Source organism: Malaclemys terrapin, chromosome 6 (genome assembly GCF_027887155.1).
Source record: "Malaclemys terrapin pileata isolate rMalTer1 chromosome 6, rMalTer1.hap1, whole genome shotgun sequence".
Taxonomy (NCBI): Eukaryota; Metazoa; Chordata; order Testudines; family Emydidae; genus Malaclemys; species Malaclemys terrapin.
In genome coordinates this window covers 97,383,739-97,398,795 of record NC_071510.1, presented here as the reverse complement: position 1 = coordinate 97,398,795, position 15,057 = coordinate 97,383,739, and the positions used below count along the sequence as shown (strand labels likewise).

At 41.5% G+C, this 15,057-nt stretch overlaps 1 protein-coding gene across 9 annotated transcripts in view; it reads right to left on the bottom strand.

Moving 5' to 3' along the window:
• Nucleotides 1–15,057, bottom strand: part of PDE4D (phosphodiesterase 4D) — a 1,107,352-nt gene that overhangs the window by 154,043 nt on the left and 938,252 nt on the right. For all 9 annotated transcript variants that reach the window (XM_054031502.1, XM_054031504.1, XM_054031511.1 and 6 more), the window contains 2 exons: nucleotides 9,901–9,937; nucleotides 2,005–2,078 (listed from right to left, as the gene is read on the bottom strand). In XM_054031502.1, the coding sequence (XP_053887477.1) occupies nucleotides 2,005–2,078; nucleotides 9,901–9,937 (111 nt within the window). The remainder of the gene's footprint in view (nucleotides 1–2,004; nucleotides 2,079–9,900; nucleotides 9,938–15,057) is intronic.

Genomic DNA, 15,057 nt, shown 5'->3' with positions numbered 1-15,057 from the left:
CTGTTTTCATTGACTTCAGTCAGGCTTTTCGATTTAATTTGGAGGGAAGCATTAGAAAAAGGAGAAAAATCATATGAAGTTCCAGATAATATGATTGCAATTATAAAAGCTATGCACAAAGAATCATGCAATGCCATAACAACTGGTGGAAAATTTAGCAACTGGTTCAAGTCAAAGTTTGCTGTAAGACAAGGGGGCATGGAAGCATCGTTGCTTTTCATCTATTCTTAAACTGAATATTAAGAATGTTAGATGAGTCAGAGGGTTGACATTGGATAATCTAGAGTTAAGCTCCTCAATTTATGCAGATTATGTATAACTGGCAGACACGTTTGAATTAATTATGATAATCTTTGCTACCTTGGAAAATTGGTGTAGTTGACTTGGACTTACAATAAGCGCCAAGATGAAGTGACTGCATTTTGGAATAGGAACAATAAATGTCATAGTGATGAAGTCATAAAACGAGTACAACAAGGAGTCCGGTGGCACCTTAAAGACTAACAGATTTATTTGGGCATAAGCTTCCGTGGGTAAAAAACCCACTTCTTCAGATGCAAGGAGAAACCTCACTTTTTCCATGCACCTGAAGAAATGAGGTTTTTTACCCAGGAAAGCTTATATCCAAATATATCTGTTAGTCTTTAAAATGCCACTGAACTCCTTGTTGTTTTTGTGGATACAGACTAACATGGCTACCCCCTGATACACAAAACAAGTAGAATCTTATGTGTATCTAGGAAGCTTAATCAGTGCCAATGGTTCCCTCAAAAATGAGATTAAAAGGAAGTATGCCTTCGCTACAAGTGCTGCAAGAAATTGATGAAATTATGGAGTGATAAAAACATTACGTTTGGTACCAAAGTGAAAATTTATCAAACTAGGGTACTAACTATATTACTCTATGGATGGAAGCAGCTGCATTAAATGAAACAGACATCAGAAGGCCAGAGGTAGTAGAGAAAAAGGGCAGGTGTAAAGTGGAATGATTTTAAGACAAATGAAGACGTTAGAAGGAGAGTAGGATGTGAAATTAGGATATTGGCTACAATTGAAAATATTATAATGATGATGACACTGCAGAAGACCAACAGTGATAGGATGCCAAAGAAAATAATGCAAGCATGATGACAGTCAGTCTGACCAAGAAGCTGACTACCAACTAGATGGCTGGATGTTGTTTGCAGGGACATGACCAGGCAGGGCTTAATGGAGGAACAAGCCAAGGACAGGAATGAATGCCAACACTGTTAACTGCTCCCTGTGTCTACAAAGATGCTCCAGGATGAAAGAGTGTCAAATTATTTTAGAAACTAACAATGCACTATAAACAACTTCTATCTTGTAAATATAGTGACAAGAAACCCAAGTTCTAGTCATAATTTACAACATTAACCACTATCCAGAACTCCTTAATGGAATTACAGCTGTATATTACATTATTTCTTTTTTTTTTGTATGTAAAACAGGTTCCACAGTTGTTAATTGAGACCATATTTCTGTAGCAATGTTGGGAAAAAAATGTGTGTGTTATTTCAGTTATATAATCAGACTTCAATAGGTATGTTAATACTCGATTACCATATATTTTCAAACAGATTTCACTGTCCTGGACTGAATAGGCAGAATTTTAGGGTAAGATCCTGCTAGTGAGTTGCCATGGGTGGTTCACACACTTGGTGGATACAGCTGCAGGATCCCTTACACATGACTAATTTGATGCAAGTCACAGATATTAGAAGTTACTCCCAAGTTTAAATAATCACATTGTAAGTAAGATACTGCAAGAGAAAATGATGGCTGTTGGCTTAGTTTTAATGTTTAACACTGTTATTTCAAAATATTAATAGAAAATTAACTGGTCATATAATTTGATATCATTTGAGGCTTTTACAAGTCTAACAGCACAGGATGCAGTCTGAAATCTAAAGACATCGCCCTGAATTCTAACATTTAATAAGCACCACTTCAGAAAGTTCAGAGGGGAAAAGAGTCTGCACTCACTTGTTGGGTGCCCGATCTGGTAAGTTGGTTAATGCAGCAAAATTATTCCGTACAGTACGCAGGCTGGCCAGCACCTGGAACAAAGAAAGATGTTTCATCTAAATTCTTGCACGTGATACTGATTTATTGCCACTCCGCTGTGTTAAAGGCAAAAGAAAAACACATTACAAATGGATTATAAAAAGTTTCCAGGCTTGTTTTAATGTCCGAAGAGTGAACATTATTTAACAATAAATCTTTTGTAAAACAAGAACAACAGTTCATTGCTTTTCCTCCTTCACTAAACAACTCATTATTAGCTTAAAGACAGACTTATTTGAAAAGGAGGAAAGTTTTTCACAGAATGCAATTTAACTCTCCAAAATGACCAAAAAATAATTCATGTTTTGAGAAGAATGGCCCACTAATACCTAGCACTGCATAAATAAAAATGATTACATGATTTTCCATTTGCACAGCAGCAAGCTTTTACATTTTACATCCAGTTTGAATAAAATGTAGTGAAAAAAGTTACCAAATTCATATGCCTTGCCTATAGGAACACTAACAAATATATGTATAGAGAATGCCTTTAGTGCAGTGCTAGACCTGAATATAAACAAAGGATAATGTCTAGATTATGGGCACACATGGACTAGAATGAGGCATGGAATGAATATAAGAGAAAAGAAAAAAATAGAGGAAAAGGTTTGATGCTTTTTAAAGAAAGAAAAAAGAATAATCAGAAGAGAAAATACTAGATAGAACTGAGAAAAAAAAAAAAAGAGTATGAAGATATTGTAGAAAGACAGGGTGAGCTGGAAGTGAGAAGGGAAAAAAGGACTAAAGGAAAAGAGAAAAGGTAAAAATAAGGGAAGATACATGTTTGACTTTATAGTGAATTTATATTTAACTTTTATAACCTTCTATTCTACTCTTCTAGCAGATATCCTATATATCCTGTCTGTGGAGGAGGGGAAGAAGGGAAAGGGATGTGGTGGCTACCTGTATTTTGAGTAACTATGCTAAAATTGATAGATATTTATCTTGGACATATAGTTACATTATTGATTACCTCTAGGGGACAGATTCTGGCTGCTCCTGTGCAAATGGTGAGGATGAGGGGAGGGAACATGGAGCCCTTCCCTAGTTGTGCAAGAGACAGCCAGAATCCCACTCTTTGAACTCCTTGAGTGGAAAGAGTAGCAGATCACAGCACTGTGAATATTGCTTAACACATCAAAAAGGCCACCACTTCTTTCCCAAACAGTGCACTAGGTGATGTTCTGAGAAAAATGATGGTGGGGGAGATGCATGCTATACTCCCAGAAAGGTGCTTCTCTATGTGCTCCCCTCAATCCCTGCCAAAGCATACTACAGCACCCTGCAGGCAGATTGCTTCTGGCATCTGCTGCAAATGCACCAGATCTCCACACACACCCTTACAGTGGCTACCAAGGGTCGGCAACCTTTCAGAAGTGGTGAGCCGAGTCTTCATTTATTCACTCTAATTTAAGGTTTCACGTGCCAGTAATACATTTTAACATTTTTAAAAGGTCTCTTTCTATAAGTCTGTAATATATAACTAAACTATTGTTGTATGTAAAGTAAATAAGGTTTTTAAAATGTTTAAGAAGCTTCATTTAAAATTAAATTAAAATGCAGAACCCACCCAGACCGGTGGCCAGGACCTGGGCACTATGAGTACCTCTGAAAATCAGCTTGCGTGCCGCCTTTGGCACGCATGCCATAGGTTGCCTACCCCTGGACTACAGGTTTAAAAGTAACAAAACATTAGTTATTAACTACAGTGAATTATAGAGTTAAATAATTTTAATTCTCTTGTTTGCTAATTATCTAAAAATATTTATAGTTCTGGCTTTTCTGTTTGTTTTTCCTTCCGATGGGAATATTCCCGTGTATAAAAAATTACACTTGTGTGTAAGTGTTTGTAGGATTGAGGCCTACAGGGGAAAACCAATTAATAAAACTTCACCTCTCCCTTCTAAGTGAACACACCTCTGCTACACAAGATTTAATCACTGAATATAACTGTTCTTCATTTCAAAATCAAAACATAGGCAAATGTGTGATCATGCAATGAATGATATCTGCTATGCCTATTTTTAATGTATCATGCTAGACTACTACAGAAATAGATCAGACCTAACTTTTAAAATAATTCCAAAGTTATTTTATTTTTAAAACTGGAATGCATAGAATAAGTTAATTACAATAGTTTCATTACATTAAAATATGAAAAAACAAACAGATATCCTAATAATAATGATATATTATTTATTGTTACAGCATCCATGTTCTGGTAAAAATAGTAAAATATTATTACATATGGGCCAGATTATGCACTACACGGCATACTACTCTGTTCTGCCTCCAATAAAAAAATAAGTGGTTTGTAGGCCTTGGCCTTTACTGACTACCTCTAACAACAATTGAGCTACCACCACCAAGTGGCTTGCAGTTACATGAAACAAAGCCTCCTGCACAACTGAAGCAATTAAGGAAGCCAGAAATAAACTCAGATCTATTTCAAATTCCATCACCCAATTTCAACAGTGATGACTACATTAACTAAAATTATTGCTGTGTTATTTGCATAATGAAAATGTATCTAACAAGAAAAAAAGAGCTCTTTCTGAGAAACATATAACAAAGGTAAGTGGGGGGATGTGTGACTGGGATGATGTGTGTAGCTTATATAAACATAGAGTGCCCAATTCCAGAATCTTTATTAAGGCCCCAATCCTGCAAACTGATCTGCCTAGGTAGACCCCTGTGCCCTCTCAGAGCCCTAGTGATGTCAACAGTGCTCTGCATAAACACAGGGATTTGCATGTTCAAATCCTTTTGCAGGATGAGGGCCTAAATTTTTATTCAATTCTTAACTCAGGCAAAGTTCCCCTTAAAAGCCAACAGGTGTTTTGTCAGTCAACCTAACCTAGTCTGTCTACTCACTGTTTTCCTAGGGAGCTCACAACCAGTCTTATTTGAATGTTATATAGTGTAATTAAGATTGGCATAAAGATGTCTAGAAATAGTAAATTTGATAATGCATCAACTCTTTTCCAGTCCTAGGGTGAAAGTTTTCCTTACTGGGCCAATTTTTCTTCAGATATAACTCAATTCAAGTTAATAGAGTTACAGCTATAGATAACTTGGTCTAGAGAGAGAGTGAGAGAGAGAGAGTGTGTGTGTGTGTGTTGTACTGGATTCTTGTCGACCCCAAATATGGTGATCAGCTAAACCCTGAGCATGTGGGCAAAACTCACCAGCCAGACTCCCAGGAAAGAATTCTCTGTAGTAACTCAGATCCCACCCCATCTAACATCCCATCACAGGCCACTGGGCATATTTACTGCTAATAGTCAAAGATCAATTAATTGCCAAAATTAGGCTATCCCATCATACCATCCCCTCCATAAATTTATCAAGCATAGTCTTGAAGCCAGATATGTCTTTTGTCCCCACTGCTCCCCTTGGAAGGCTGTTCCAGAACTTTACTCCTCTGAAGGTTAGAAACCTTCATCTAATTTCAAGTCTAAACTTCTTGATGGCTAGTTTATATCCATTTGTTCTTGTGTCCACATTGGTACTGAGTTTAAATAATTCCTCTTCCTCCCCGGTATTTATCCCTCTGATATATTTATAAGAGCAATCATATCTCCCCTCAGCCTTCTTTTGGTTAGACTAAACAAGCCGAGCTCTTTGAGTCTCCTTTCATAAGACAGGTTTTCCATTCCTTGGATCATCCTAGTAGCCCTTCTCTGTACCTGTTCCAGTTTGAATTCATCCTTCTTAAACATGGGAGATCAGAACTGCATACGGTACTTTCTCAAAGAAGGAGATCAGGTTGGTTTGGCATGATCTACCTTTTGTAAAACCATATTGTATTTTGTCCCAGTTACTATTGACCTCAATGTCCTTAACTACTTTCTCCTTCAAAACTTTTTCCAAGACCTTGCATACTACAGATGTTAAACTGACAGGCCTGTAGTTACCCGGATCACATTTTTTTCCTTTCTTAAAAATAGGAACTAAGTTAGCAATTCTCCAGTCATACGGTACAACCCCTGAATTTACAGATTCATTAAAAATTCTTGCTAATGGGCTTGCAATTTCACGTGCCAGTTCCTTTAATATTCTTGGATGAAGATTATCTGGGCCCCCCCGATTTAGTCCCATTAAGCTGTTCGAGTGTGGCTTCTACCTCGGATGTGGTAATATCTACCTCCATATCCTCATTCCCATTTGTCATCCTGTCATTAACCCTAAGCTCCTCATTAGCCTCATTAAAGACTGAGGCAAAGTATTTGTTTAGATATTGGGCCATGCCTAGATTATCCTTAACCTCCACTCCATCCTCAGTGTTTAGTGGTCCCACTTCTTCTTTCTTCTTATTTATACGGATATAGAACCATTTACTATTGGTTTTAATTCCCTTTGCAAGGTCCAACTTTACATGGCGTTTGGCTTTTCTCACTTTATCCCTACATGTTCTGACCTCAATAAGGTAGCTTTCCTTGCTGATCCCTCCCATCTTCCACTCCTTGTAGGCTTTCTGCTTTTTCTTAATCACCTCTCTGAGATGCTTGCTCATCCAACTTGGTCTACAACTCCTGCCTATGAATTTTTCCCCCTTTCTTGGGATGTAGGCTTCTGATAGTTTCTGCAACTTTGACTTGAAGTAATTCCAGGCCTCCTATGCCTTTAGATCCACAAGTTCTTCAGTCCAATCCACTTCCCTAACTAATTTCCTTAATTCTTTAAAGTTAGCACTTTTGAAATCAAAAACCCTAGTCACAGATCTATTTTTGTTTATCCTTCCATTTAGTTTGAACTGAATTAGCTCATGATCGCTCAAACCAAGGTTGTCCCCTACAACTGTTTCTTCTGTAGGTCTTCACTACTCACCAAAACCAAATCTAAAATGGCATCCCCTCTTGTTGGTTCAGCAATTACTTGGTGAAGGAATCCATCAGCTATCACATCCAGGAAAAGCTGAGCCCTATTATTATTACTAGCACTTGTCCTCCAGTCTATATCTGGGAAGTTAAAGTCTCCCATGATCACACAATTCCCATTAGTATTTACTTCATTAAAAACATTAATGAGGTCTCTATCCATACCCAAATCAGATCCCAGTGGTCTATAGCACACCCCAAGCACTATTCCAGGGGAGGCTCTAGTAGCTTTCTTCCCCAGTGTGATTTTTGCCCAGACACACACTGTCTTATCCATTCCATTACTTATTTCTTTTCAGTCTACCTCATCATTGATATACAATGCTGCTACACCACCTTTACCTTTATTTCTGTCTTTCCTAAACAGCACATACCCTTCAATACCTATACTCAAGTCATGACTACTATTCCACCATGTTTCTGTTATCCCTATATCATCTGGTTTCACTTTCTGCACCAGTAACTCTAGTTCCTCCATTTTGTTACCTAGGCTCCTCACATTGGTGTACAAACATCTTAATTTTTGCTGTTTGGCTTCGCTCACAGTCTTTACCCGATTAGGCACAGACATTCTACTGCCAGTATCACCTATTAGACTGGTATCTACACTATCTTTCCTCATGTCCATTCTATCCCTGGCTGTATCCTTTCTTACTTCGTTTTCTTCCCTCTCAATGTTAAAATCCGGCGTGGAGATTACCTGGACATCTCCCAACCATCTCCCCCAAATTCCTAGTTTAAAGCTCTCTTAATCAGTTGCACCAGCCTCCATCCTAGAAGTCTATTTCCCTCCCTACTCAGGTGAAGTCCATCCTGAGAGAACAATCCTCTGTCCATGAATGCCTCCCAGTGGCCATACATCCCAAAGCCTTCCTTATAGCACCTAAGCCATCTGTTGATCATCATGATCTTGTCACACCTTTGCTGCCCTTCCCTAGGAACAGGCAGAATCCCACTGAAGATCACCTGAGCCTCGATTTCCTTGAGCGTCTTCCCCAGCCTGGCATAGTCTCCCTTCATACATGCCAGCGAGAATCTAGCCGTATCATTTGTTCCCACATGCAGGACAATCAGTGGATTCTTTCCCGCTCCCGTCAGGATCCTCTTCAGCCTCAGGTCCACATCCCGTATCTTAGCACCCGGCAGACAGCACACACTTCTGTTCTCTGGATCAGCTCTGGTTACAGGCCTGTCTATTCTTCTCAGTAAGGAGTCCCCAATCATGTAGACCTGCCTTTTCCTGGCGATGGTGCGATTCTCTGGTCTATCCCCTGTTCCCTCTGGCTGCAAGTCCTCTCGATTCATATTCTCCCTTGCAATCCTCTGCAACCAATCCTGTATCCTCCTGGGGCTCATATTTGGTGTTGTTATCTCCATTGACTTTTCCCCTCTTCCTACAGAACTAGCTGCTCTTCTCTTTTTCCTTGCCCTCCCACCGTCAGTGACCACCTGCTGTGCCCCTTCTTCATTTTCCAACTCCGCAAACCTGTTCCTGAGCTCTATTTCTCCTTCACTAGCCTGTCTTTTCCTCTGCCTGGTTCTCTTAGTCACATGCTTCCACTGTCCACTTTCCTCACCCAGCAGTCTTCCTTCCATCTGCAAGTATGAGCTTTTTCCTTCAGCCTCCTCATGTCTTTGCTCCATCATCTGCTCGAACCCCCTTCTAAACTCAACCAGAGTTTCCACCTGCATCTCCAATCCTCTTATCTTTTCTTCCATCAGCTCTATCAGGCGACACTTCATGCAGACAAAACTCTTTTCAGGTACCCCCTCCAGGATCAGTTTCCACATCCAGTCATCTTCATTGTGTCTTCCACTGCTTGGGTCACTACCACTGCTGCCTCTGTATCTGTCATAGCTTTCCCACCTAAGTCCTATTAGTCCGGGAAACAAACACCACCCCCCACAGCAAAACAAACCCCCAACAAGCACCACAACACTGCCAGAACATCACACACTCTCTTCACTAGGCTGTCTGTTCCTCTGCCTGGTTCTCCTAGTCTTCCCCTCAAACTCCCCTTGCAAACTCCCACTCAAACTCCTCTGTTTACAGCTCTGTTTGCTGGCTCCTGTGCTGCATGCACAAACATCATGATAAGAAAATCTGGATGCTCAAACTGAAGGAGGACATTGTTCTTACTTTATTCTACTATGCCTCACCCTTCCTCTCCTCTTTCGTCTCCAATCATATACAGCTCCATGGGCTTAGTTCTACCCTTAGATACACAGAGGCAACTCTCAGTCACTTCAGTGAGAGATGCCCACATCTACCTGAGAGGAAAATGTGGTCCCAAGAGTTCAGAAATTCAACTCTGAAATACTTAACTATTGATATATCATAAGACACCTATATTGTTAAAATGTACCCATGCTTTATATTTGTTATAATTATATTTGAATTGATATTTTGTAAAACATAACAAAACCTGGTTACAAGAATCAAAACTAAATAATTAATATATGTGATTGTGTAAGTGAACATATTCTGTGGAGAATTATTATATATAAAAATACCTGCACATAAAGAGCTGAAAGTGGCTAGTAAACTGATGATGACAGAGTATACTGACATTTTAATAGCAGGAGATCACAGTTTTGTCCTGTTGATGGCACAATAGCACTATGGCTTGATACAATAGTTGAGGAGAAATGAAACTAGGTTATTTTGTAGTTTATGTAATTGCTTTTTACTACACAAATAATCAGGGGTAAACCAATAAAAAAGAGCTATAGGTAACATCTGTGGCAGAATCAGCTTGTTGACAATGTTTTTTCTTTTCCTTCCCCGAATCAAGCAAGAAATCTGATTTCAAGATAAGAGACAGGAAACAATGGGTGTGACCGTGGGGCCCTTCAAATGTAAACTGTAACATAACCTGAAAATTAGATTACTCATCTTATTATTTCATATGTATATATGGTAAGTTGTGCCTACCTGAGCAAATGGTGTCACAATCAAGTCATCTCCATGTCTGAAAAATAAACAAAATTATAAATTAGATGTTATTGATGACTATTCTCATTGAAGCTACTTTAAAAAAATCAGGACATAAATTAAGTCTTATAAATTACTTTATTTAACCTTAGTCTTATTCCTCAACATCCATTCATCCCAGCTGCTTTAAAAATGCCTCTGAAAGGAAAACATTTAGCAGTTGTCCAATCACGTGGTGTCTTTATGGGACCTCTGGAGAACCAGTTGATTTTCACGCTGCTTGTTGGACAGATGAACACAGACAGACAGGATGAATCAGCAAAGATCACATTCCCAAACTTCCATTTCCCTCCTTCTTTGAAACTAAACGGAATCTCTTTCATATAAGAGTTAACCAGGCATGCCTATGTGGCTGGTAGAACCCACAATTAGTTTTGGTGGAGGAACCCAGCCCACCTAAATATTGAAAGTGATTTGCATTAAGTGTTACTAACAGATTATAATTTGTGAGCATTGGACAAGCTAGTAACTGCAGATGACTGGGGACTACATCATAGACTAATAAAAACCTAGTTAAACTTTAAAACTGACTCACATATCTGAAGTTATATGGGAGTGTTACTTAATGTGTGCTGTTGCTGTAGCAACCGCACCCACACCATGACAGGTGATGTAGACGCAAGGTGTCATAATGATGTGTCTTAGTGGAGGAGGGAGGGAAAGGGGGTTATCATCTCTTCAGTAACGAAAACTTCTTGTTAGAGGAAACTGGGTTATGGTCTAAAGTAATTCCCACTTCCCTGATGAATAAAATTTCAAAGTTACACATAAACTACCACATATAGTCACGGCCTGTGTGCGATATTTTACATTTAGTTACCAGAGGTACTAAGTAACCACAGGGCAAAGAAACTTGGAGGGCTGATGTATACATACAGTTTATCCATTCTTTAATTAAATTTTCACAAAACTGTGACTGATAATGAATATACTGTAATTAATTCATGACAGATATATACACAGTCCGATAAGTCATCATTTGAAATATTTCCCCCAAATACGCTCCAATAACTATATATAAACTGCTGCGTGGTCTATGAACAATTTGTCTAACATTACTTTTATAGAATAAGGGCTCTAATCCTAGAGTTACCTGGCACCCATGTTCTTTTCAGACAAAATAATAATGCTAGCTTTATCCAACTAGCTGGAACTAGGAGTTTCTAATTTTTATTTTTAAAATAAGGCAAAGAGAACAGTCAATAAAAGCCAGAAAATGATTCACAAAGAAATAATTTAATAATAATTTGTTTTTAATATGCCTGATTTATTGTGCAATAGATATGTCACACAGGTTATAGATTGCAGCTTTAGCACCTGAAATCATTCATCCAAAATTGTTACTGAAAGTTTGTGTTTTAACGTGCTTAAAATTTTAAACCTATTTTTAATAAGGGAGCTTTCCTCCACTGGGAAAATTTAAGTATATATGAGAGAAAGAGGGAGTGTGTTTAGAAGGGGACTTTTCATAGTAATAAAAAGGTCACTTCTAAGGAACTTTTATGATTAAAATAGAAATTTAACTGGCATTTGATTTGCTAGAAAGCGACTGTTATTATTTAGACAGTGCCCACAACATAGCAGGTGATTTATAGGTGTTGCAACATCGTGGTCCCAAAAAGCTCTGAATATAAGCAGACAGGCCCAGATCAAATAGAAATTAGGAGCCCAAATACCTTTGATGTTCTGGGACATTGCAACAAAGGATGGGGAATAGGATGAAACAAAATTTAAGTGAGTGACCAGTGATGTTTAGCATACACTTTACTAGTTGCTTTTATTGTCATCGCTTGTATTAATATTTATGTGAATGGAAGAGTAGGTTTTAAGGGGGAAGAAGTGTGTATTTTAAGGGGGAGGGGGTCTTGCAGAAGTAGGTGAAGGCATGCCTGACATGGTCAGGGAAGAAGCTGGCAAACCTCTTAAGGGGTCTAATTTATTTAACAAAAGGCCAAATGTGGTATGTAAACAAGATTTTAACCCACCATCCTAGCTGGGGGCAAGTGGGGATGAGTTCACTCTAATCTGTCTGCCCTACCTAAATCCATCAACTTCCTCTGTCTTAGGCTCTTTACCGGTAAGGCCCTCTTGACCTGGGACGAGCCCCTGGAGCCATGCATCTTGCCATCACCTTGAAGAGGGTTCCTTTTCTGGGTTCAGGGTCCCCACAGAGGTCAAACCATAGCAACTCTTCTATGAAAGGGCATATAGTTCCTGTTGCTGTCTGGTAATCAGACAGGTCTCCCTAGGGGCTTGGCACTCATAGCTCTTCCTTCCTTTTCAGAACCTTCTGTGTCTTGGAGCACTCTTCCTAGGTTCCCTTTCCTGGTGAGCTCCCTAACCAACAGAGGCTGCCCTAGCTATAGGCAGACTTGGATGGAGATTTCTGTGATGGATGACGCTGGCAGGATGGATGGAGCCAGCTGAGGTTCTGAAGAGCAGGAAATGGTTGCCAACTGGGCTGCCAGAGAAGCACTCCCACCCCTTCCCCAGCTGCTCCCCACCCTCTGGATGGGCAAGATTGTAGCTGTGGCTCAGGGCTGCTCCTTGGCAGTAGTGCAAGCATGGCTGTGGCTTTGGCCATAAGTGTCACTACCTGCCTGGCTTCATGTCAGCACCTAGCTCACACCTTCCACTCTGCACCTGGCCTCCACAAGCCAGGCTGCTCAGGCAGCCATTGGCGCCTGCCTTAGCCCCAGCTTCCATCCTGGACTTCCACTACGGCTGGTCCTTCAACTCCAGTGTCCAGGGCTCCCAGCAAGCAGCTCATCCATAATGGTGCAGGTGGCAGACTGCGGGGGAGCAGGTGTGGCTGCTGTGCTGCATGGCAGGTGCAGTCTGTGGGTGTGAAGAGCCAGGCAGGAGTGTGGGCGGGGGTGCACAGGTGCTGGGAACTGCCAGGTGCTGGGCAGGTGGTGAGGGCTGGGGTCAGGCAGGCAAATGGGTGGTGCAGGGGCCAACATGTTGGGCTGAGCTGGGCGTGGGGCCAGAGTGAGGGTGCAAGGACCATGGTGCAGGGACCCCCCAATCTGTCCTGTGAGAAGGAGTTTGCCACACCCTATGTAAGGGGGATCAGCTTCCCCAGTCCAGGTAGTTGTGTAGAGAGTGGGGGCACCACAGTGCCTGTTAACTGGGGCCCTATGGGCTAGGAGATGCCTTTGTTGGTACCCAGATCCTGTTATGGTTGAGCTGAGCAGCTCCAAGGGTGCTGAGCTGGGGCTTGCCCCACCTTGAGGCTCAGGGAGCAGGTGTCAACCTGTCTGGGTAGGACAACTGGGAAGGGTGGCCCCCACTGGGGGTATCACTTGCCCAGGGAGCAAGTCTTGGCTGCATGCAGGGCCTTTCATCCTGGCCTGGCTCAGTCCTTCCAGGTGTCGGACCGTTCCCATCCGAAAGGGTCTGTCACTGGGCCCAGCAGCCTCTACAGCCGTAGGCGGGGGTCTGCCCCAACAGCTTCTGACCTAACTGCACAAGTTTCTGGGGGGCATTGCGGCAGCAGGAGAGGCTCTGAGGGTCTGCCACAAACTATTAAGAGGCGAAGAGGTGGGCAGACTGTCTTGAAGAGCCTGTGCTAACCAGCTGTCCTGAGGAGTCCCTCTCTTCAAGGGCTCCCTGTCTTCTGGAACCTCCTAACTGAGCCCTCATAACCCTTTATTAGACCAAGGAGTTCCTTAGCTAATTAACTGCCACTAGGCAATTAAGTACTCACAGATAGGTCTGGGTTGGCTCATTCTCTTTAGCAGAACCTGTCACAGTTAGGCTGAATGCTTGACCCACTCAGAAGGCCAGAAGGTGACAATCACCATCCTCTTAATAACAGCCCTTAACACAATTGAAGACTGTTGTCATGTCCCTGCTAGTCTTCTTTTCTCAAGACTAAACATGCCCAGTCTTTCTCTTCATTTCCATTCACTGTTGCCTATGAGCTATATAACATTCTTTAGTGACAGAGCGAAACAACATCTCATAGGGATGCATTGTGGCAAGGTCTCTGCTTGTGAATCCCCCTTTTCCTTTACTCCCCCACATTACTATTTGGGATCTCTCTTGCAGGGCTACACTCTAGTCTATATCTAGCCTACGTACAGATGATGCTTCTTACACCTCCAGACTGGGGGAAGTTGTGTTATTTGCTGCATAATAGCTTGCTCACCTCCTCTTCAATAAAACCTTCTTGCTTGTTTGGCCTTTTTACTGTCTGTGCATCAGCTGGAATCCCTGAATTTTCAAGTAAGCCACTCTCCTGTCTGTCTGATGTCAATCCAATCTATCTACTACTTGGGTCAAAAGCATATAAACAGCTGAGCATGTCCATAAAAATAAGCCCAAGGAGCATGTTTTTTGAAGGGTCTGATCCTCAGTGGGACCCTGTCACTGGGTGCAGAGGCACTATCCTAAAATCAATGTGTAAGGAGTTCTCATTAATCTATCCTGATCCCCATCCTTGGTGAGCTGAGTCATGGAAACAAAAGAGTTAGTTATAAAAGTTATCTAAGGTCATGGTGGGTGGTCAGTAATGTCCCCAAATTTTCAAGTCACTGCTGCCTCTACCCAAAATTGGGAGGGGAATTTGGAGATGCATCCTCTTCCTACTGCCAAAAGCTTCAGTCCTCTCATGGGTAAGGCTAAGATTTTGTCATGTTTATTTTTAGTAGAAGTCATGGATAGGTCACGGGCAATAAACAAAAATTCACAGAAGGCGTGACCTGTCTGTGACTTTTGCTGCTGCAGCTCCATGGTTTCCCCCACCACCCTGGTGGCTGGGAGCTGTGGGGTTCCCCCTCCGCCCATGGCAGCTGGAAGCTGCAGGGTGACCATATTTCCCAAAGAGAAATCGGGACACCCCAGCCGTTTGCCGGAGGCATCTCTCTCCCACCGTGCGAGGCTGTTGCTGGAACTTTGCCCAGGGGTTCCTGTCGCTTGTCGCTGCAGTCGCCTGTTGCCTGCAACCCCTGAGGCTGAAGCAGAGATTGTCACGGAGGTCTCTGGAAGTCACGGATTCCGTGATTTCCATGACCTCCATGACATAAACGTAGCCTTACTCATGGGTAACAAACATTCAGAGTGCCTCCCATACCTTACAAGTGGAAAATACTT